Source organism: Colletotrichum paranaense (assembly GCF_030867605.1).
Source record: "Colletotrichum paranaense strain IMI 384185 chromosome Unknown Scaffold_5.1, whole genome shotgun sequence".
Classification (NCBI taxonomy): domain Eukaryota; kingdom Fungi; phylum Ascomycota; class Sordariomycetes; order Glomerellales; family Glomerellaceae; genus Colletotrichum; species Colletotrichum paranaense.
In genome coordinates this window covers 2,713,752-2,737,019 of record NW_026848963.1, presented here as the reverse complement: position 1 = coordinate 2,737,019, position 23,268 = coordinate 2,713,752, and the positions used below count along the sequence as shown (strand labels likewise).

Below are 23,268 nucleotides of genomic sequence, written 5' to 3'. Positions count from 1 at the left end.
TTGGTGGATCCAACTTCTCGCACAATACTCGTGAGCAGTGAGAGCATGCCGCGTCCCCCTCCCGACCATCTTTCTTGGGCGTCATCATGTCCCAGCATTGATCGGCATCTTCTCTCCTTGAAATTTCCTTCCTCTTCAAGGCGCGGGTGAGTTCATTGCTGTCTCAAGACACTTCAAATTGCATGTCTCGTTGCACAGAACCTTCATGGCATGTCAGCCTCAACTGAGGCGTTTCTAGTTTGAATCACTCAACATCCATCGATGATCGAGTGAAAACGCGATTCAAGCTCATCATAGAAGTACTAAATGTACGGAGAAGCTGCCTAGTTATTCGTGTCGCAGAGCCCAGCAGGTCGGGCTAGACCCGCACTGGGTTGCCGAGATATGATCAGGCCGAGAGAATATCATCCGGCACCTCTGTTTGCCCTAGAATGCGGCTTTTGTAAGTACCGAGTAACCTGACTCCGTAATAATCACTTCCAGATCTCATTTTGACATTTGCTAGTGGAAAATAGCGGATTACATCATTAGGTAATTGCGAGATGCGAGATCAAAGTCAAAAGGTCATTTAGGTTCAGCCTCATTTCGATGAAAAGGATGGCTCGGGCCACACCGAGACCCGAGTCTTAACCAAGATGGAGAACGATATAATAAGCGGTATAGAGCAGCAAACTCTGCGCCGGGATGATGATGACCACGCCCCATCTAGGCCACGTGGTGAATGAATATTTGATCACTTTTGTACAAAATGTTTTGTCTTTGTATCGTATATGTACATGAATAGCACACACCGTTGGCTCATGTCAAGCATGACCACATCGCCCATCAACCACGACGAACGTCTCCTATGAGTCAGACGTTCTTTACGTGCAGTCGCTGGCGCCGGAGATGAAGGTGCCGTCAGAGTTCTCGCAGCCGCAGACGCCCGTGTTGGGGTCCTTGATGCAGCCGGTGCCAACACCGTCCTCTTCACCGGTGCCGCTATACATCGTAAACCCGTCAGCCATCAGTCCATTACTAGCAAAACAAAAAGAACATCACTGGTTCATCTTTTCGCAACTCACCTCCAGAAGAAAGTCCAGCAGTCGTCGTCGGTGATCATCTCGGTGGGGGACTCGCAGGTGTACGCGGAGCAGGTACCGTAGGGGTACCCGTTGTTGCCGTCGTACTGGTGGTCGGTCTCGAAGACAGCGAACGTCTGGGTCTTGCTAGTGCGGGTGTTGTGGGAGCACTCGGCGGCCTGGATGGCCTTTGAGACCTTTGTGGCGCTGCAGTTGTAGCTCGAGGGACACTTGCCCTTGGTGTTGGAGGTGGCCGGGTCAAGGGTCGCGGCCACGAGGGCGGGGGCGAGGAGGAAGAGGGCGGAGAGCTGCATCTTGAGGCGGTTAGAGGTCGGAAAATGGGTAAGAACGAGTGTGATGTGTTTCCGGTTGTGTTGTAAACGAGAGTTATCCGAGTCCAGCCCAAGGAGTTGCAAAGAATTGAAGCACGAATGAACGGTGGTGTGTGAGAATGGAGAGCAAGATCAAAAAGAGACTTTCGGAGGAAAAAGGGAAAGTCGCGTCCAGTTCATATATAGATTGCTCAAAGTCGACCCATCCCTGGGATTTGTTTCCCTTCATCTTGGTCTGGTGTTCTCTGCGGGTGGTAGCGTATGTCCAATGTAAATTGCTTCTGGGGCCCGCGTTTCGAACAAACGAACGCATTACGAGCGCCTGGAGGCCGGCCGGCCCCTGAGCGCGCGGCACCCGGTCCCGGCGGGGCGGGAAGCATCCCAGTCTCCCGCTCGCAATCGGGTTCTAGACCTTTTGGGTTTCTATTTCCATCAGACAGACCCGTTCACCTCAATCAAGAGGCCACTTGAGAATCGACGGTGCCTGACTGAGGTCGAGAGCTTGTTCGATGCCAAGTCATCAACCTGGGAGAACAAGAAAGGCTTGGCTCTCCTGAGTGAGAGTTTCTGCTGACACCCCTTACCCATCGTCCCAAATCCCCACACAATCTGACATTTCCCGCGGTGGATCCCGCGGCACTGCCTTGGCCAGCTAATACATCGTGTTCTGTTGTTTTTATGACATGACAGACCTCCACTCACCCACATCTCATGTCTCTCAGAACTCAACATGAGAGTTCATCGGACGGACCAGCACATCAAGTAAATAGGCAGAGCTGCAGCCCGCCGTTCACATTTGGATACAGGAGCTCACTCAGTCAATATCCCTACTTGAGGTAAGACGCTCGGAAGCAGCTGACGTTTCATCCGGACAGGTGAGCTCAACTCAGCCCAGAGCAGAGCCCAGGGGTCGAGGAAATTAAAGGCGATCAGTGGGGACTCCCGCGTCCTGCATTTCCAGCGCACGGCGAACGATGCCGTTCACTAACTCATTCACCGAACGGATGAACGCATCACTGTGGCTCAGACAAAATATCGTTCAAATGTACCAACTTATTTTTGATGACGACGCTCTCTAAAAATCCGTGAATTGCAGGCTCTTGCATGTTTGTGAGAAATTGTTGCTTAGGTCGAGTCGCGAAAAAAGAAGCAAATCTCGCCAAAACTGTGTCACTGTGGGCACGGCGGACGGCACAAGTGGGAGAAGTTTAGATGTTTCAAGCATAACAAAGCTCGAATGATTTTGAGCGACGGAACTCGCGTGAGTCGTGTTGTTGCTAGCCACTCTATACGCGACATTTTCAGGAGCTTGGTACGACAGATGAGATAGAAGTGAGGCTTACGCGGCGCGTCAATCCTCGAGACGATCTTCTTTTGATCTAATGAATACTTCAAACTTGCTCGTTCTTTGAACGTCCTGATCTCTACTGAGTAGGTTTCGTCGGAATTGCTCTCCCTCGCACGAGGGCCTTCTCTATGTGATTCGCGTCGATCCAGTCGCTGGCCCGAGCTTCAGCATACGGGATTCTCATGAAGGCTGATAATTGAGATCGATTATTGCTCGATTAACCTTTGAGGCTCGCCGGGATCAAGCAGATGTCTTGGCATCACTTGGAAGCCGTCTAAAGCACCAATGAGACGCGAGGTCGTCTTCGGGCATTTAAAAGACGCAAAGTGTGGGGTGTTGCAGCGAGCGGGCGTTCTAATCTGGGGTGGAAGCTTGTGATCTCTGTTGAGAATAACCTCATCAGTCTTTTGGCTCGTACTCAATCTCATCGACATCTACTCAGACGTTGACATACTATTTCAACAATAGCCATCCGGCTTCAATGAGATGAATCTATCCCATTCCCTCGATCCGAATAATCTAAGTTTTTCACCGCATATCAAGCACAACATTACTACCCTTCCCGCCCCCGAAAAACAACCTCACATTCTCCCCGACAACCCTCCGGATATTCACTCTCGTCTGATCGGCGCACCACGCCAAATGCGGCGTCAGCGTCAAGTTTAAGCCCTTGGCCTCCTCCCCCAGTAACACACTATCCTGCCCACTCCCCGCCGGCTCAACCTCGTAAACATCCGTCGCCGCCCCCGAGATCCTACCCTCCCGCAACGCTACCACCAGCGCAGCCTCATTCACGGTCCCGCCCCGCCCGACGTTGATAATCACGGCGTCAGACCTCATCGTCGCCATCTCAGCCTCGCCGACGAGGTTTTTGGTCTCTGCCGTGAGGGGCACGATGAGGAAGAGTGTCGTTGCGCGACAGATGACCTCTGCGAAGGGCGTGCGGTGGACGTCTCCGTTGCCATTCGGCTGAGCGGCGGCAGCGGGAGTTACCCCGTTACCGTTCACAGCAGGCGCGGCATCGTTCTTCCTCGCAGCGACGAGGACCTTCATGCCCAGCGAGCGACACATCTTGGCGACGCGCTGCCCTATGGGCCCGTAGCCGATCATCCCCACCACCTCGTTGCCGCACGTATGCGGCGGGCGGCCCTCACTGTCGAGGAGGAGGGAGGACATGCTCCCCTTTGCGCGCCAGGGGTTCGGGCGGCCCTCAGCGTGGTCCATCATCGTGTTGTGGAGCGTCACGAAGCGTCGGCGGGATGAGAAGTACTAGAGTTCCCCGGCATCCAAGGTCAGTGAACAGCTTTCTCTCTCTTTCCACCCCTAGTCGATGATGGCTCATGACTTGAGATGTCGAAGATTCATCTCAAATTAGAGAGCGGAAGGACTCACCAAGCCGAGGGCGTGCTCGGAGACGGCTTCGACTGTCGCGTTGGGCGAGTATATTACGGTCACGCCGCGACGCCTGCACTCCTCTAGATCAATGTGATCTGTTCCCACCGTCTCTGTGATGATACACTTTCTGCGTCGTCCACGTCGTCAGCCATCACTCGCCTTCAAATCAGCTAGCTATGTCGAGTTTGTTTCTGAGCACGGTAATGTAGGCAGATTGGCGGCGGTCGTTTCCCAGCTCAAGTAGACACTTGTCTTACAGGAGTCCTAGAGGGAAGACTTCCAAAGTCATCAGCCCTGCCCGGTACACCATACCCTCTCAAACTCGTGGTCTGGTAGGTAGGAATCACTCGATCCTGCGCCAGACCACCTTGCTCGGCCATTGACCTCATTACTCTTAGAAGCAACAGCCACTTTCCCCCTGAGATCCTCTCCTCAACTCATCCTCACCTCAACCCCCACCCCCTCCTCCCTCTCAACCCTTAGCCACCACAACCCAAACCGAACTCCCCCAAAACTGAAGAAAATTCAACCCAAAACTCACAAATACGGCGCCTCCCCGAGCGTCTCCTTATTAATAGGCACAGTCGTCGTAATCAGCACGCTCGCAGGCCACGCCCTCGCCGCCGCGACGGCGCTCTCCGAGGGCCGGGTATACTCGTACCCAATAACCTCGTGCGTCACTCCCGGTCCCAGGTCACCATCATTGACCTCCGGAGGCGGCACGTGGATCGTCTCGAGCTTGACGATGACGTGGTGCGTAGCCGAAGGCGGGCGGGCGGGCTTCTTTACTTCTGTCGCGGGGTCGGCCATTGCTTCCTTCGTTGGTTGTGTTCCCTTTTTGTAAAGGTGTGTTGTCTGCTGTGCTCTTTGTAGGCTTGAAGTAGGTGTTTGAAGGACGGTGAGTCTATAAAGATGCGAGCATGATTGATGATGATAAGGGAGTATTTATACCAACGGTGGTGTAACGACAAACAGGCCCTACAGATGGAACCCGTGTTGAAGTCGCGCAGTCGATGTCTTGTTTAGTCTCAAAAGTCTAAAAGATCTCGTCTCAACTTGATATATGCAAGCCACAGCTGTAAACTCAGATCCCAAACCTCAATTCCAAGAAACGAGCGACGAGATAAGTATTTGTGTACGGCTGGCTACTTATCTTATCAAAACATCAGAAAAAAGCAAGGAGAAAAGAGCCTCAGGGGTGCCACACGTCCGGACATAACACTCTGCTGCTCCCTTCCAAAGTTCCCAACCTCGCTAGTGCCATGCTACTTTCTCCGCGCTCCGCATTTTCCCACTCCCGGGACGCGATAAGATCGGCACATGTAATATGACATGCCGTGTGTTTGCTACTCGATGGAAGGGCGCGGTGTGGAGATGGTGCGGCTTTGATTTTTGACATCCACATATCCATGATCCATCTACACAACCACAAGCCCCCAGCCCCTCGACGCCCTCACCCTCAACTCAAACGCGGGGAGCCGCACGAAGGGTGTGACAACCGCGGAAGGAATTCCGTGTTTACCATGCGGCTTACAATGTCTGAGAGACCCTCACGAAAGGCGCTCGTCTTTTCGTGCAACACGTAGAACGGAATAACATCTCTCACAAATCAATTTGACAAGCTCTGCCACTGCTCCAAGACATGCATGTAATGATGGCATCATTTCTCTCTTTTGGCAAAATGTCCTAGTCCTGTTCCTATTTCTAGACGGAACCATCTGCCCGAGAGCTTCTCTCGCCCGGAACAGTATTGCTACTGATTCATCCACTCACGTTCCAATTATCCTACTCCCATCAAGCTGCAAACCCGTTGACAGCAGAACCCAACACGAACCTCACCCATCCTATTTTCTAAACGTAGCGCTCCTTTCACCTCTAGGAGGTGGCGCCTTTCTCGCGCCCTTGAGCGGCTCATCGCCCGTCTTCGCATACGGATCAAACGTCGGCTTGACGTGCGTCTTGCCGCGGTTGCCTGTCCTCGCCGCATGGAGCACCGATGTGGCCTTGCTGTAGTCAAACGTCTCCTCCTCCTCGTCGCTGTCGCTCGAGTCCACACCGTCAGCCTCCTGCTGCTCGGCTTTCTTCGCCTCCTTCTTGGCCTTCTTCGCGGCACGCTTCTGTTCCTTCTTCGCCTTCTTCTCCGCCTCCTTTTGAGCCTTCTCGGCCTTCTTTGCCGCCTTCTTCTCCGTCTTGGACTTGCGGTTGTTGATCGCCGTCAGGTATCCTTGGAGTTTTCTCTGCTTCTCCGTGGCCGTCTCCTTCGCCTCCTCCAATTGAGCCGGCTCGGCCTTCTTCTTGGCAACTTCCTTCTCCAAACGTTGTACCTCGGCCGCGGCCTTGTCGTAATCTTCCGTATAGCGCGCCACCTTGTCTGCTCTCTTCGCAGCCACCTTTGCCTCGCGCTCGCCAGCATCCGTCTTGCCGTGCTTCTTTGACTTTCTCTCGGACTCTGGCCGCTCCAAAACAATGTCGATGGAGCTCTCGCCGGATTCTGACTCGTTGTCGCTAACATCAGAAGCGTCTGCTGCAGGGGCTTTCCGTTTCGTGCCAGCCTTGAGGGTGAATTCCTCCTCCACCTCAGGCTCAGCGGGCTGAGCGGCCGCAGCAGCCTTGGCTTCCTCCTCGACGCCTCCCTCCATAGCAACATCTTCCTCAGGAGCGACCTCGACCGTTTTCGCATTTTGCACAAACTTCTGCCACGGGAGCATGACATACTCTCCAAGGCCATTAGCTGCAGAGGCTGGCTGTTCCCAGGCCGAGCTCAGAGCCATGCGGCCGAACAGCTGTGACTCTGACAGGAGGGCAGGTTCCAGCGCTCCCTCGACCGTATCCTCGCTCGCAGCCACTGCCAAAGGCTTAGCAGCGGCCCTTGGAAGCTCCGACTTGAAAAAGTCCAGCAGACGCGGTTCGTTGATGCCCCTTTCACGTGCCTCCTGGTAGCGCGTCCATATCTCCGTAACATTTTTCCGTGCGATGAAGGCGTGGTTCGGTATCAGTGCATGTAGAGCCTTGGCGTCGGGTGGCATGTGTTTTGCGATATCGCCAACGATACCATTGGGCATAACAAAGGCTGTACTTTCGTCCTCTTTCCGTGCCACCTCGTCTCTCCATTCCCAGATGGATCTATATACGGCAAATTGCTGGCCCGAAAAGGGCATAGGGTGCTTCAGAAGAGTGTTGTACCAGCCCTTGCTTCCCTTGCCAGACTTGGGGTCGAACGTCTCACCACCATACCGACTCAATGAGAGAGTTTTGGATTTCTGGAGCGTCATTTCGATGTAGTCGGTGCTGGGGTTGCCCCTGTCCGACTTCATCACGAGCTCGTTGCGCATCTTGTCGTAGATGTAAAGCAGGAAGTGGGTATCAGAACGGGCATAGTACAGCATCTCGTCAGAAAGGGGGCTACACAGTATTAGTATCTCAGAGAGGTCGCTTCAGGGGTTTGCTTACCGCACTCTCCAGTCGGCAAGTTGGTACTTCTTGTCGGCGTCAAAGTTGACAAACTTCTTGAGAAGAAATGCCAAGCTTTTTTGGGGGTAGTGTAGCGCTTCGCATGCACTTCCGGTATCGAACAGACCGTTGACATACAGACCGAGATCGCGCTGCAGCCAAACCATGTCCATAAATGGGCCGTGGAAGACCTAGAATTGTTAGTTTTGTCGAGGCATCGTCAGTGAGCTTAGCAGTACTAACCTTGATTATACTGGGGTCGGCAAAGACTTCGTTGAGTACCTGGAGCTGCTGTCTCCATGGCTTCAGAGTGTCTACAATCCAGTCCTGTTCTCTTGTGCTTATCTGCATCAACGAGGTGAGTCCGACGTATGTTCTGAAGTCGTGATGTTCCAGGTCGACGGCAATTTCCTTGGCCTTCTTGAGGTCCTTCAGCATCTTCAGGACCCCTTCGTATGTGTCGACGTAAATAGCTTCCGTACCTTCGACGGGCTGCCATGGAATCGGCTCGGCTTGTTCGTAGACTCGGTCGGGGTATTTCGCCTCGAGGATTTCGGCTTCGTACGGATGCTTGTATCTGATCTTTCTGTCAGTATCACTGAGAAATAGTAACTTCTCCGGTCTCATGCGCGAGTTGGCTGCAGCCTTGTATGCGACCTTGTCGGAACTAGGCACTCTAAGAAATATCAACGATAAGAAAGTTTGGTAGTCATACTGAACAAAACCCTCTTCTGTTTCGCTAGTTATCAGGCTTTTCTCCAAAGGCACCGTAGCATGAGGCTTTTCGGTAATGAGGGGCTTCCATTGAGCGTTGTTGTCGACCGGCTGATCGAAGTGGAGTTGGGGTTTAGTGATGTTGGCGCTGCGGACAACGCCTCCAGCCGTCTTGGGCTTCTTCGATTGGGGAGCCTATGTAACATTAGTATACATGGTATTCCGTGTCAATAATGGAGCGCGCTTACGGCATCAGTAGCAGGCGCATCCTTCCTCTTCAAAGCTCCGGTGTACTCGTCAATGGATGTGTCGGCTTTCTCCAAGACTGAGTCGACAACGTCCACGATGCTTCGCCAGCGCATATCCACGTCGTCGGCATCTTCGAGATCGGGCGCATTTAGTCCGCAGACCTCTGCAGCTGACTTGAGCAGTGTGGTCGAGAGCTCGAGAATCCGTGTGGTTTTGGCGTCGAGATCGTCGCCGACGCTGGGGTTGACGGCGCGCTGGAAGGGCAGGTCCTCGGCGGAGACACGGTTGACCGACTTGACAGTGGCCACGAGCGCGGCCTGGATCTTGTCCTGGAGAGACTTGAAGTCCTGGGGGGACGCCATCGTATCGGCGCAACGGGTGTGGTTCTCGGTGGAGGCTGTCGCGGTTTCGCTGCGAAGTTTGACGATTGAACAAAAAAAAAGAGCCCACCATGAAAGGCCCCGGCCGATAAGATTAGAGGCGTTATCTAATCGATAAGCGCCTGGATAAGCGACTTCGATGCTTGGCGCAGGATACCTTACACTTCGAGGAATAAAAAATGTATTCGTATTGGGATGATGGAGAGTCTGGTTTCAGTCGATGCTGACAGTAATTTCACAAAACCAGTGTTGGTGTTCAGAATGTCTGAAATTGAGAAGTTGCAATTGATTACACAGAGGATGAAGCTGGTGAGTGTGAGGTTGATGCCAGTAAAAGGGAAGGTAAGAGCCTTGGCCAAGCCCTTCCACTTACAGCGGATGACACCGCTGACCTTAGGCACTCAGGCCCCTGTGATGATTTTATCTCCATTTCTAGCCGCAACCTGCAACTTCACCTTTCAGTCCTCCGTGAGTTCCGTCAACAGAGAAGCATCCATCATGTCTGCGTCTTTAGCCCCCGAATGCAATGAAGTCAAGGAGTAAGTAGTTGACTTTGTAAAGAGACGAATGAACGGGCTGCTAATCATGCTGGGATAGGCGCTACGATACATGCTTCTTGAAATGGTACAGTGAGAGTAAGTTGGTTCCCTGCACACGACATGGATGGCGAAGGAGACTTCTAACGACGGGCTGAAGAGTACCTCAGAGGCACCGGAACAGATAACAATGAGTGTGCCGATCTATTCAAGAACTACCAAAAGTGTTTGACGGTAGGTGATGTCTCAACGACGACGACTGCTCTCACAACCAAGCTTTCGGGTGAGCGGCGAGGAAGAGCACAATGACTGACTGGCAGGTAGGTCGCTCTCAAGGAACGCGGCATAGACAAGCTGCTGGATGAGGCGCGGGAAGACCAGAAAGACAACGATGCGACATACATGGGACGTAAATGTGAGTGCCGCATCAGCATGCACCCTCCCCATTGCTGCAATGTGTTCGTGGAGATGAGAATCTGACCACTTGTGCAGGAGGCATTTCAATTCCGGACAAGATATCTCGCTAGCTAGTTTCCTTTGGCGTTTTTCCAGGTTGCATTTGTCGGGCACAATGTGGCAGTGTTTAGAGACGGCAATCTCCCAATATGATGTATTTTTTCCCTGGCTTTTCCATGACGCGTCCGCGCGCCGGCTACCTGTTCCTCTGGTGACTCGGATGTGGACACCAACGTCTAGACTGAGTAGACTCTCAGGTAAGCTTGAATTTCTCCGAGGGAGACTCCCGGGATGCAGACAACAAGTGATACCTAAGGTACCTCACAGGCTCATAGAGCAAGTTAGGTAGTGGGGTGCCACAGTATGCGCAATGCGAACAAGACAGCAAAGGCAAAGGAATCCTGGATGGCTGTGCAGGTAAACGGTGTAACGTGGGTTCGTTGCTGGACATGTGTCAATATTGAGATCACCGCCAAGTCTCCATCGACTTGATGCACGACCAAGGAGGCCCCCAAGTTGCATGATGGACACGGAAAGCCTTTTGTCCCAACATATGAGCACAACTATATGACATATGAAGTCTAACGAACATGTACAAGACGTGAATAGAACTATCCGAGTACTTTTAGGTAAGTACCTTGATGTGATGCACCAGCCCACGTGATGTTGGTAGATTTACTTTCACCAGATCGCGCCGGGTCACTATGGACAAAACCTAGCAAAAAATGGAAGCATGGACCAGAGGCGGGCCAGTCCCAGCTATGAAAAAGCCAAGCTCAAGCAGGGTGGGGGCTCGTTCCAGGTTCCAGACCGCCCACATCCCCGTAGACCCTCTGAGTGCGTCCCGCGGGTCACTGGTCAGCAGGAACTCCTACTTGTCGAACTCCTGCAAAGTGCAGCATTCAGCCAAACCTGGAAAATGTCCAGATCTCCCGTCTCCTTTAGTGGACGCGAGACCCGCTAGCGAGACATTTCGCTAGCGGCAGAGCGACTTGTATATGCGTACTACGTATGTACCTTCCCTAGGCTGGAGGCTGGACGGCACACTGCAGAGAAACCAACAGGGACTAACTCCCCAAGGTACAGTGTACCTTACCGGTAGAGGAAGAACCTGATGTCCTGACGTCCTCCACCTCAGCTAACCCCAAAGCTGCCAAACCTCTTGTACCCCCCGTTCTGTCCCTCCAATAATTACATGGCAAATTCCCAGATTTACCGCATCCTTCTACGCGCGCGTGAAGCTTGTCCCCTGGCTCTCTACATAGTTGTTTCTAATCCCATCTTGTCTTGTGCCCTTTTCCAAGGTCCGCGTCGAGTACCTTTACTCCATCGGCCGTCCAGACTGCAGAGACTCGAGAGTAAGGTATCCACGCCCACATCCCTCCACGACTCCACGTCCCTTCTTCTTCTTCTCCTCCCCTCTAGAACATCTCTGCGCAAAGCAACACAACACCAACTGCGGTGCTACATCAACGTATTCGAATCATCGCACCAAGCCAGTCCTCGCCCGACCCTCGTCCTCCTCCGAAAGCTCTCCAAGACACGTCGAATCAAGCTTGCGACCCCACGATCCTTTCCAAGCTTTCACCCCCCTCTTCCCCCCCGCGCTTGTCCCGCAATCACCGCCGCCGAGTCCGCAGTCCGACGCTCAATCTAGGTCCTTTCCGCCCCGACATACCAGTACCTCTCCTTGGCGACAAGCCTCGGCATGCACTATCCGAGGGAATAACGATTCTATGCACCCCCTCTCGGTTCTCAGCCTTGGGATCTTCGTAGCTGGCTACATCACCGCTCGATGGGATCTGGTCACACGTCTCTATGAGCTTGCCATTTTCGCCTGGGACTACGGAGTTATTGTATGATGATCCTCCCTTCCTCCCTCGGGCCCAGCTACCTATGCGCTGCCTCGTTCTCAACCCTAACATCCATGTCTAGACACGCGCCGCCAAAGGTTTCGCGCTCTTGACCTTCGTCTACCTCGTCATATTCATCCCCGTGGAACGATTGGCCACCAAGGAGGCGAACCTGGTACGACAAACCCTTTCGACCCCCTCGCTGAGACATGTCTGGTTGCGCAACTGGGAGAAGCATCTGGCTAATGACGGACTCGACCGCAGCATCCCCGATCCACCGGAGCTGGCGTCTCGGCCAGGGAACAGTTGCGACGGAGAGGCTCCTTCTGAGCGCCGTCTCCCGCGCTGCCCTCGGCTGACATGCCAGAAAATGACGGTTTAATGAGGATATTCTGGCCGACGGATATCCAGCGCTCCGACCTGCCTGGCGTCGTCGTGGGATGGAGGAACTCGAGCCTGGATGTCTTCGTCGTAGCCATTCTTGACGATGTCGATGTCAGCAACCCCCCGAGACCACCAGCTCTTTCACCAATTGACCAATCTACAGGCCGGCCATGTCGAATTCGCCCTCAAAATCGGCACCCTCTTTCGAAACTCCCCTCACCCCGTCAATAGCATCTACGAACGATGCGGCCACAATGCGATGCACGTCCTCGGTCTGACGAACCCTAGCGAAGCCGTCGTACTCGATCCCTCCCTCTTCATCGCGACAACACCAGCCGGCGCAAAATCGCCCCGAATCGCGTGCGCAAAGGCTCTCAGCATACAGATCATACTCTACGACCGACCGCGCCCCAGCAGAATGCAGTACATCTCGCTGAACCCCATCTCGCTCGCGCTTGGGAATAAGGAGGCACCGGGCCTACCGCCGACAGAACACATGGCTGAAGAAGAGAGGCAGGAGCTGAAGGTGAAGGAGGAAAAGAGAAAGTTGGTGGAAAAGCTTAAACAACACACCATCATCAAGCGGTCTCCGTCACCAAAAGAGAGAGCACTACCAAAAATTGTGAATCAAATCAACTGGTCGTGGGAGCTGGAGCAGCTGTTGCAGAAGAACATCTCCCGGATCGGCACCCGACCCAAGCGATCTCTCAGCGTCTCGGAGCGAGTGGTGGAGCATGCGACATCAATGCGGAATTTCGTCTGGGACCTCTTGATCTTCTACCTGCTTCCGCTGATACAGTGGGGGTTTGTGTATATGCTCATGGGTCACAGGGCGGTTGCTGAGTTGCTCCTCCAAATTTTGGAGTTCCGATTGAGGGACGACTACCTAGCTTTGAAGGACATATCGGCAACGGCGCAACAAGTAGAGATCCGATTGCAGCAGTTTTGCTACTGGCCCATGCAGTACACCACTTTGCGACAGCGCAAGAATGACTGGGAGAGCGTCACGACCAGTCACCCTGACTACATACGGTTCTACAATAGCCTATGGCTTGTCGCCAACGATGTCATCATTGGTATTGCGTTGGGCTCCTACATCATTGACAACGCGGAGTGGGCCGCCAACGCAATCAGCGAGCTTCTGAGGGTGTACACGGTCGAGGCGCTTCAAAGAAGTATATCGTGGCTAATGGGATGGCCTGCGGGTTTGAAGCTGAATAGCGAGCTGGCTCTCTTCCTAGGAGACCTTTTCCTCTGGGTCATTGATTACTGGTCAAGTGAGTTCGTCTGCATTCAGAATTCAGGAGTGAAAGATTACTGACTTGAATAGACTGTATCGCGACGCTTCAGCCGTTATTACCACATATCATCTGGTTCATTGGCTTTTCCAGCTTCGCCGGAGCCAGCATGCCCATTGCCATGTTCTCCGACCTGCTTTCCAGCTTGACCGTCCACATTTACTCATTTTATCTGGCATCTGCCCGGATCTACCATTGGCAGCTCACAATACTCATCTCGCTCTTTCACCTGTTCCGTGGCAAGAAGCACAATGTCCTCCGCAATCGTATCGACTCGTGCGACTACGACCTGGACCAGCTTCTTGTGGGCACCATCCTCTTCACCCTACTCTTCTTCCTCCTCCCGACCGTGGTGGTGTTCTACTTGAACTTCGCCGTCGCACGAATGGTCATTATTTCGCTAAAGGCTGTTTTTGATACACTTCTCTCTTGTCTAAATCACTTTCCCCTTTTTGCGCTGATGTTGCGGGTCAAAGACCCGAGACGACTACCAGGTATACATCACTCCACAACAATGCGAAGAACCTGACTAACACGGAGTAGGCGGCATCCGTTTTGAACTTCGAGATACCCTTGACTATAGACTTAATAATACTTCCAACGAGCCACCGACCTCCGTCATCTACCTCAAGGTATGTCATTCCTCCCTTGTCACCACCGTATGTTTATAGAGAACTCGCTTCTAACACGCCTCACCAGTCCATCCCCCTCACCTTCCGCGCCATGTTCCACCAGTACTTCCAGATGGGCAACCGCATCCGCAAGCACTACCTCTCGCCCACGGTGGTACTCTGCCTGGTGACGGGCAAGTTCGTTCCGCCGCTCAACCGCAAGAACCTGTACAGCCTGCAGTACAGCATGCTCCCCGCGCGCCGCGCGAGCTTCCGCCAGATGTGGGACGCCATCACGACGGTGCAGCCCAGCAGGAAGCCCGTGCCGTTTGTGATGAATGGGAAAAGGTATCCCACGGGGATCGGGGGCGGGGGGAGGACGAGGTATCATCACTAGATTAATGAAATTCTCACGTTGTGGTTCTTTTGCGAGAATGATGGCTTATTGCGTTGATGTTGCTCTCTTGTGACGTGTGTACCGTCGATTGGTTTTTCCTACATCGATGACCTCAGCCCTCTGGCCTCTGTGAAGCCACCAACTAATTCACGGGTCCTCTCACGACCCAAAGATATAACTCAACCGCGCATCGTCCTTGACGTCGGCATTGACATCGCCCGCGTGCCGAAGACACTCGGTCGCCGCGTCACCGGATCCCACGAGGCCAGAACGTGCGTGGGTCAAGATGAGGAGTTGACGGTGCTTTCGGCTGTGACTGGTGGAGAAGAAAAAGGCGCAGGTCCACGGTTGGGAGGTAGAGGAGACGGAGTTAAGGGATGAGAGTATGGCGAGAAGGTTCTTTGGTTTCTGTTGGCTGGTTTTGTATGGATTAAGGGAAAGTACTGATTTTGTGCACCATTCATGGGGGAGAGGGGTTCGCCCCTTCTCGACGGTGTTGTATCTAGCTGTCATGCCTGGGTGACTGGGACTCAAGGCTGGCGTGGTGTATGTCTACGAGGTCGGTGATTAGATTGAAACGTGCGAGACAGGTCACATGGCGCGGCCGTCATATACGTGCTAGATATTTGACATCGACGTGTGTTGTGCAATACATATCACTGAGGAATGTCACAGAGCTTGCAGCTTATCAAGCTTGCTCTCCAGTAGACGAAATTGATGGCTCAGACATGTCCCTAGAGTTGTTCCCGGCATACGTATTCCATTGAGAGTGCCGACTGCGAAACTCTACTTCCAGAATGCATACCAAACTCATATGTGGGGATTGATAGCCTTACAGTCATCGTCTCACATTCGGCTCTATTTTTTTTTTTTGGAAATTCGTTGACTACCTCTATATGCCATGTTTCACGAACCGAGCCTGCAACAGCGAAGACAATGTTCAAAAGAGAAGCATACCATCAGACATGCGTGGAGCGTATTGAAGCCTTGCTTCTCCTTAGCGATAGACGTGAATGGCCTGACGCCTAGATCTGTTCACGTCCTCATCGCTTACAGCCCAGGACCATCTTTCCCTTGGTCGAAATGACAAGGCTGAGTCTGGATGATTGAACGGCCGTATGTCAAGACTTTGGCACTGGTAAGAGCACAGAGATTGTAACAAGTCTCTATTCGGTATTCACTTGACGTCCTCTCACCATGACTCAAGAAAGCGGATGAGCAATCCAGACCGAAAGAGTTTGCTCTCTGTCGGTCAGCTACAACAAGGTATTGCCAATGCAGACAACAGCCGACGAATCTCTCCGCTCACAGCCCGAGCTCGAGTCATCTCATACGAGTGGCTCAATGACCGATAAGCTAGATCCCTTAGCAGGGGCATCCACATCAGCTGAGTGAACTTGCGGGACCTGCTTCCCCATGGGGGGCGGGGGCCTTCGATACGATGACCTCGAGTCTTCGGTTTCCTGGTGGGCAACTGGCAACTGGCAACGGAACAACGTGGTGAGATAGCACCGTTGCCGTTGTTGGTCTGTTGGATCAACAGACTTCATGGCGCATTAGTCGTGTCCTGTGTAACATTTCGCCAGATTCCCACGCGTTGCTCCAGGAAGCTCTCGAGGTTTGATCGTGGCTGTTGCGTGAATACCCTTACTAGATCTTCAACATCTTACTGCACACTTAGGAGACGACCTTCTACTTCCATTTGCTTCCCATTCCCTAACATATCACCATAATCATATCATCAAAACAAACCACATCCCATCAACATCTCCCAGAATTTCAGCAGCCGAGGGACAGACGTCGTTTCCGTTCCCCCCCACGTCCGTTCCCTCCCAATCCATAAAAGGCAAAGAGTGGGTCAGATTATCAGGTACCGTGTCTGCCCTGTTTTTCCTGCACCCTCGCTTGCTCCTGCAGCAGTTCGGCTCTTCGCGACGCCGTTGCACTCGCCAATCCCTCGGTTCTCCAAATTGGAGAACACAGCCCAAAAAATGAGCCCAGGTCTCAAAAAAGTCGAACGAGGTTCGCGTGAGGGGAAACCTGCCATTACCCTACAGCCGGGTTCGTCATAAATAGAAAAAAAAAATACCAAAAAAAGGGTTGGAAGGATTACTTAATCTCTCCAACGACATCCCATCTCAAAATCAACGTCGGGTGGTGCCAAAGACTGCAAGCCCACATTAACGCAACATCACGACATTACCGACCAGGCGACCACATTGCCCGCTAACCTCGCAAAATACGGTGGATACGAACGAAAACGGTGACAAGAATGGGAATTGGTCTTGGATGGGACAGAAGTCCATGATGCCATTACTGTTCTGTGGAGCCCCTCTAGCAAGTCGAAAGTCCAATCCCGCAGCGCCGCCTGACTGTCGAAACCTTTACGTTGGGACCCGCAAAGCTGATCCCAAAAGGGGGCAAAGAAAACGGGGGGGGGGGGGGAGATGATCGTGGCTCGGGGTGAAGGGGGAAGGGAAGGGGGTGCCACGGGTGGGAACACGCGCACGAAAGAGGTACCTGCGATAAGAGCAGCAAGAGACTAAGTACACTTTTTTCTTTTCCTTTTTGTACTGCTGCGATGAAACGGGGATCAGTACGGAAATGGATAATCACAGCGTACGGATGGATATTCGCGCTTGTCTCGTCTCTCAAGTGAGAGGGAGACGACAATGGTCCTTCGGGAGCCGACAGGTCAGGTTGGGTGCCTTGCCACCCAGGACATATGATCGAGATCTGGAGGAGCACATGATGAGGATGGAAGAAGGTCGATCGCGAACTTCAAGATTCTCATCGCCGTTGTCAATGACCATCAGGTGTCTTATCTGATTTCATCTGGACTTTTCTAGCTTTTCCCGAAGCTTTTTCTTCAAAGCTCAAGCTCGCTCAAGCTTACGACGGCGAAAGTTTTCGTCGCGGTTTGAAGGGGATGGGAGTGGGGGAAGAACTCAAAGACCACCAAAACAAACGGCCGTTCGTCGTCTAGAAAGGACAGGTGTGTAAGAGACCCGAGGGGGGTGTGTGAGCGTCTCCGTGACGGTGTTCCTCAGTCTACTTGTCTGGCAGCCTGCGGATACAGCGCTGTCGGACGCACGACTCGGAGCCAGGCTTCGACGATAAGGACATACGTCGAGGTCGAGCGGAGCACTCGGAAACCGAGCTTGTTGTCCTTCCGGGCTTGGGTCAGGGATTTTTAGGGGGGGGGGGGGGACCAGACTATCGTTGGCGGCGTCAATGACAGTTACGACGGGAATAGTAGTCTTGATTGATGGTTCAAGCTGCTCGAGTGAGAGGAAGAGTGATGGAAAAATGGCGGCGACCGGCCTGGCTCTTCAATTGGCACATCAAGAGGTGTGCGTCCAGCGGTAGTACCTCTTCTTTGCCTATGGCATCATCATCATCGTGGTCTTCTACTGCAGCGCCTTCAAGACCAAGAATTAGATGAGCAGGTAGGATATCCACACGGCATTTAAAGGAGAGAGACTCCCGAAAGTGAAGTCACTGAATCGAACCTAGTGGTGAACAAGCCAGCAGATTGATAAGTGAGAGGAGAGAGAGGCGTAGGGCATGGCATGGTGCGTGATTGCTCGTGTGCAAACAACCCCGTGGGGATGGCATGCTGGCTTCCCGCCGCCAGGCCCGGGAAGACACCCGCAAAAAAAAAAGTCTACCTAGGTAGCTCGAGTGAAGCTCGCCCAATTCTCATCTCACATTGGCCAATTCGACCTCGAAAGATCTCGGGAAGCTTCAAGCTCTGGCACTCGGTAGAACCGGTCCCTTCCCCAGAGTGGAGATGAAGTGCCTGAACTCGGGCGGTGAGATTGTGCTGGTTGCCGGGTTGTACGGAGAATTTTGACCTCATCTCACGATCTCATGCCCAATGCTCAGAATTTCATTAATTGCCTCACAAAAGTCATCAAAGTCGGTGATCATCAGTTTGAGGTTTGTAGTATTTTTACAGAAAAAATTGTATCAGGGCCAGGAGCCACGGGGGTAGGCTGGCTGAAGCAAAAGATGGGGAGATGCAAAACTTTTTCGCTGGTAAGAGTAGTGCGTTACCTCGTCCCTGCCACAGACCAATTTCCATCTATACAACACAGCAGAGCCGTGCGGTCTATGACCTCTAATCGTCTAAAATGCCCACCATGCTGTCTATCCCGTCTATTAACTCTAGCTCGTCACGCAGTGTGGAGTGGATGATGCTCCATTGCGTGACCATAGGCGAACCTGTCCCAAGAGGAGATGGCGGTCAAGAGAGCACAGCTCCGTCCGAAAACTGTCTTCTTGCCTCTCCCCAGCTCGCCAGTGCGAAATAAATCGCTTACGTCTATCGTGGTTGTTAGCTTTGATGAGTCTCGATGAGGTGAGAATGGATTGGTGATGACGCACGAACTTGGCCATGAGGGCAACCATGAGGTCGAAAAGACCGATGGCCTCGACGAAAGCGAAACCAAGAATGGCGTAGGAGAAGAGCTGGCCACGGAGGGCAGGGTTGCGGGCAACACCGTTAAGGAGGGCGGCGAAGACCAGACCGATACCGATACCAGCACCGGTAAGACCGATGGCGGCGGAACCCATACCCAAGTTCTTGGAGACCTCGACCATGGCCTGGGCGATCTCAGAAGAGTAGGCGCGCTTGGCCTGGACCTGGGTGAAGACCTTGGAGGACTTGATGGTGGTAGCCTGCTGGCGCTTGACAGCCTGGAGGGGGCTGGAGAAGCCTGAAAATTTCGCAAATCGAAAGTCAGAACAATCGTGGTTCTCTCATTATTTTCTGGTTTTCTCGACGGGGAGGTGGGAAGGCGACGATATCGAACTCATCGTTGATATCGGATCGGTGCCGCGAGGCCAATTGATGTGATTGCTCATTGGCTTCGATGTCGGCGTCGGTCTTATTCTTTTTTTCTTGTTCGATGCCTTTCCCATTTCCTCCCTTCGTCTCCGTTCTCTCGACGGGAACTAATTTTTCAAGACTTACCAGTGATGGTGCGCTTGGGCATGGCAGAGACGCGCACCGCAGGGCGGGCGGCCTTGGTGGCCATCTGAGTGGCGAGTCTGGAGGCGAGGACACGAGTGGAGGCCATTGTGACTGATGTGAGGGGAGATTGTGGGATAGACGGTGATGGACTGGGAGAAAGAGAAGATAGGAAACAAGGACAGATTGGGATGGAGGTAGGTAAAGTGGAAGGAAGAAGGAGGAGAGAGAAAAAGCTCAAAAGCAGGTTCGGAAGGGAAAAGCTCTCGCTCAGGTGACGGGCAAGCTCGGTAGAGAGAGGAGGGCAGGGGCCCGGGCAACGGGACGGCGGAAGTTGATCCAGATGGCTCGCCAGCCAGGCCTCAGGTTCCACGCTGAAGATGATGAGCCTGAGGCTTCTTCAGGATGTGTGTGGGATCGGATCAAACAGGAGACGGCAGAAACTGGTGAGTATCCGTACCGTTTGTGTATTCACTAGACATCGGTGGGCCCGGCGCTGGGGACGGATTCGCAATGAACGAGGCGTCCCAATCAGGTTTAGACATGTGCGGTCGTTGACATATCGTGGACCTTCATCCACCAAAGAGATCCAACACACACGCCCTCGCACCGATCTCGGGCATTGTCGGGAGGCTGGACGGCGAAGGGGATCCCTGAACAGAGAGAGGGAGAGTCTGAGAGATGGTTGATCTTGGGGCCCTTTGACCGTGCCTGAGGCGTACGGAGTGTGTACTTGCTGGATATGCCCCCTTGGCCAGGAACACGAATCATGAGAAGTGGGTTGCGGTATCAAGGCTAAGGAGAATCCGCAAGGTTGAGTCCGTTACGGCCGGCTAATCGATAATCAACATGTAGGTCCAGCGTGTGTCAACTCAGTCTTTGAGACGGCATGAGCACGCAATGTCCATGTTCCAAAGCATCTTGGCTTAACGGAGAGAGACCACCTCAAGCTCACTGAAGCATTCTAGATAAGAGGCTGTTGGTGCCGGAAACACACGGGTTGAGCCTGGATGGGAGTCCCATGGCGAGAGAAAATTTTCTCAAAAAAAAAAAAAACATTCCCTCAGGCACACAGCGCAAAAAAGAGAGAGAGAAAAATCCGCCAAATGTCAGCTTTGATATCAGCCCGGTCATGGCTTGCGGTGACCCCCACCCGATACCGTCGAAGGCCCCCACTCTGAGGCGCCTGGGTCCAATCAGCCGCAGCCTTGCACTCACACGTGGGTGGACCCGACAAAATAGCTCAAGAAAAAAAGGCGTCAACACCAGAAAAGAAGTGGACACAATGACCGAGTTGGAACGTTGGTCCCAGAGATAAAAAGGGACGCGGTGAGACGGATCGTGGTTTGAAGGGGAGATAGCGAATTGGCCCAAGGCCTACTTCCGTTTTGTCGCTTGCGTCGATTTGCATTTCATGTCGTGCTCCCTCCCTTCACTTCTCAACCATTCCTCGTTCCCTTTCCTTTCACTGTTCTTCCCATCTCCTTATCAAACTTTTCGTTTTTTCGTTCGAGTCGATGCCGCCGCCAAACCATCAGCGAAGATGGGATGAAGTCAATCGAAGCACGCACACATGCCTTGGCCAGCCCAGTTTCCTGTCAGGGACGCTTGCCGTCTGACTGCACACACGCCCCTTCCCTACACCCCCGACTGCAAGTAGACGAGTGTTACGTGAGATCCCGGCAGCACCCAGAAACCTGGCTGGCGTGCACTTGCACTGGCAGCGCTCCGAGGGACGCTGTAGTGTTCTCGTTGCAGGACAGCTTGGCCCTACCGACGGCCGACGGACGTGGCAATTCATCTGCCAATGGCAGGCAGGTTCGCTCCATTGAGCCGACGTCCGAGGTTCCAGTGTCTGAGATGGCCGAGATGGGTGCGACCGCAGCGCCGTAACCGTAATGTCGGGATCCACAAAAGGAGTATCTGCGAGATTGATTCAGCGTCAAACGTAAATCTAGCGTTTGTCAATCCCAGCTGTCGGTACGCGATACGCAGGTCGCTCGAAATGATGCATGGGTCTGCCATGTCTCGGAGGCCATGTACCTTTTACGGTTGGGCTTCACCCGTGAGGCGTCCAGGATGAGCCTGTGAGGTACCGCCCTCCGTCCAATCACTGGGGGTGAGGCCGACGCCGGGAGAAAATTTTGACTCCCAGCCAAGCTGCTCTTGCTAGTGCAAGCGCAAGCTTTGAGGGAGAAGAAACGCCGAAACGCACCGTTGGCGCTCGCCATTCCGCTTCGCTGCCATTGTCTTGTGGTGCATGCCTGAGGCTACAGAGCCTCAAAAATGACGCATCATTGTTGTCTCTGTCTCTGTCAGGGTGTGAGTGTCTCCTGCGTCAATGCCAATGGCGTCGTCGAGGGCCTGGAAGCCAGTGGTTGAGCTAGAGCTTGTGCTTCTGAATCATGTGTCCGAGTCTGACATTCCGATCGTATCTGAAATTGGAACTCTCGAACAAAAAGCAATGGTGTTTGCTTGTACCGACCATCTTTGATGATGCCGACTGATAAGACGCGGGAGATTGTTGAGCCATTGGGCCGTGTGGCGTCAATTGATTGCTCAATGATGGTGGTATTCGGGATGATGGATGATGGAAGCTGATGGTGTCATGTGCGATAACGGGACAGATGACCATGAAGCCAAAAAGGCCCAAAAAGTCCTTCCCTTCCTCCAGCGCCACGAGAGTCCAGAGGTTCTTCACCTCAGGCAAGTACGGATACGTACACGGAGTAAGTTCTTACCCTAGGTACCTTAGGTACCTTACCTTGGGTATCTTCCCTTCCGAGGGCAGCTGCTAGGGTTACTCTTGCTGTTGTCATTCCTTCCTTTTCATTGTCCTAGTAGTCTGGGCTCTTTCTTCCTTCTCTCCTTCCTGTCTTGCGGGTGACTCTTGTCATGGCTATTTCCTTCCCTTCCCTTTCCATGTCTCTTGCCGGCCTAAAGTGCCTTAGGTAAGAAGCAGGTGCCGTCCGGCGGCATGTCGTCGCCTTAGGCTCATGCTTCCATGCTTATTCCGCGGTGGCTGCATCATCAACCGAAACACCCGATGCCGCCCAGCGCGCCGAGAATCGATGAACGGGCAGGAACGGGATCGACTTGAGACGCCACATGCCCAAGAGGTTGCACTGTCGCACACACACCCGCCACAGCTGCAAGTCCCGGGGGCCCCTTCCGGGATTGGATTGAGGCACCAACACTGGAAGCAACTGCGGAAATAACCACCGAGCGCGACAAGGAGGAGACTGCAGGCGACGACCTACGTACAGGCGATCCCGAAGAAATACATCCGCCCGAAAGAACGTCCATGGCTGTGCGGTTTTTCGGCCGGGAATGAGTTGCATTTGGAAGGCTTCTAGTAATTCGCTAGACTCGCTACGACGTTCCATTCCTTACGCAAAACCCAGGCTTCTCTACCAGCCATTCGGAACGTACGCAGACACGAAGCCCAACGCGCATACGATTTCCCTGCGACTATTCGTTTCTCCCCTTGGAGCCCCTTTTGTAGTTGCTCCAATACCGAGTCGAACGAACCCCCAGGCATCACTGCATCAACCTCGTTTGCCATTGCAACCCCCGAACCACATAACCGTCCGAGCGAGGCTGTCAAGGCGTTCAACAGTTCAACAAAGGAGGAAAAAATTTTTCAATCTGTCATTTCGGTTGGCGTCACTATGACAGTCCAGAGCTCTCTGCGACTGGCCCAAGCTCCTTTCCCGATTCGACTTATGGCGATAATTGCTACTCCCTTTTGCGAATTGGCGGCTCTCAGCCTTCCGATAACTTCCGTCGGGTCGTATTGTTTCATTCCAACGAGAATGGCGATGATGTT

The 23,268-nt window shown here is 53.2% G+C and overlaps 7 protein-coding genes across 7 annotated transcripts; 2 read left to right on the top strand and 5 right to left on the bottom strand.

Moving 5' to 3' along the window:
- Nucleotides 1-863: 863 nt before the first annotated feature.
- CPAR01_07313 (uncharacterized protein) lies at nucleotides 864-1,375 on the bottom strand (the record flags this gene model as incomplete). The annotated part of the gene is made up of 2 exons (XM_060491583.1): nucleotides 864-1,017; nucleotides 1,065-1,375. 2 exons carry the CDS (start codon nucleotides 1,373-1,375, stop codon nucleotides 864-866), a joined length of 465 nt encoding a protein of 154 aa, XP_060350457.1.
- A 1,894-nt stretch (nucleotides 1,376-3,269) lies between these two features.
- CPAR01_07312 (D-isomer specific 2-hydroxyacid dehydrogenase) lies at nucleotides 3,270-4,946 on the bottom strand (the record flags this gene model as incomplete). Its single annotated transcript, XM_060491582.1, has 3 exons — nucleotides 3,270-4,010; nucleotides 4,134-4,206; nucleotides 4,678-4,946. The coding sequence occupies 3 exons, from the start codon at nucleotides 4,944-4,946 to the stop codon at nucleotides 3,270-3,272; spliced, it is 1,083 nt and encodes a 360-aa protein (XP_060350456.1).
- A 1,034-nt stretch (nucleotides 4,947-5,980) lies between these two features.
- Nucleotides 5,981-8,911, bottom strand: CPAR01_07311 (3'-5' exonuclease; the record flags this gene model as incomplete). Its single annotated transcript, XM_060491581.1, has 4 exons — nucleotides 5,981-7,538; nucleotides 7,587-7,777; nucleotides 7,830-8,495; nucleotides 8,549-8,911. 4 exons carry the CDS (start codon nucleotides 8,909-8,911, stop codon nucleotides 5,981-5,983), a joined length of 2,778 nt encoding a protein of 925 aa, XP_060350455.1.
- A 516-nt stretch (nucleotides 8,912-9,427) lies between these two features.
- CPAR01_07310 (uncharacterized protein) lies at nucleotides 9,428-9,945 on the top strand (the record flags this gene model as incomplete). Its single annotated transcript, XM_060491580.1, has 4 exons — nucleotides 9,428-9,468; nucleotides 9,527-9,564; nucleotides 9,626-9,699; nucleotides 9,790-9,945. 4 exons carry the CDS (start codon nucleotides 9,428-9,430, stop codon nucleotides 9,943-9,945), a joined length of 309 nt encoding a protein of 102 aa, XP_060350454.1.
- A 1,241-nt stretch (nucleotides 9,946-11,186) lies between these two features.
- CPAR01_07309 (N-acetylglucosaminyl transferase component) lies at nucleotides 11,187-14,464 on the top strand (the record flags this gene model as incomplete). Its single annotated transcript, XM_060491579.1, has 7 exons — nucleotides 11,187-11,777; nucleotides 11,857-11,949; nucleotides 12,186-12,269; nucleotides 12,322-13,435; nucleotides 13,489-13,950; nucleotides 14,000-14,088; nucleotides 14,156-14,464. Coding segments are annotated over 7 exons (2,742 nt in total), but the record flags the coding sequence as incomplete, so codon positions are not given.
- Nucleotides 14,465-18,436: 3,972 nt separating this feature from the next.
- On the bottom strand, nucleotides 18,437-19,827 carry CPAR01_07308 (ATP synthase subunit C; the record flags this gene model as incomplete). Its single annotated transcript, XM_060491578.1, has 3 exons — nucleotides 18,437-18,578; nucleotides 18,858-19,185; nucleotides 19,443-19,827. Coding segments are annotated over 3 exons (855 nt in total), but the record flags the coding sequence as incomplete, so codon positions are not given.
- A 1,279-nt stretch (nucleotides 19,828-21,106) lies between these two features.
- On the bottom strand, nucleotides 21,107-21,670 carry CPAR01_07307 (uncharacterized protein; the record flags this gene model as incomplete). The annotated part of the gene is made up of 2 exons (XM_060491577.1): nucleotides 21,107-21,362; nucleotides 21,483-21,670. 2 exons carry the CDS (start codon nucleotides 21,668-21,670, stop codon nucleotides 21,107-21,109), a joined length of 444 nt encoding a protein of 147 aa, XP_060350451.1.
- Nucleotides 21,671-23,268: the final 1,598 nt, after the last annotated feature.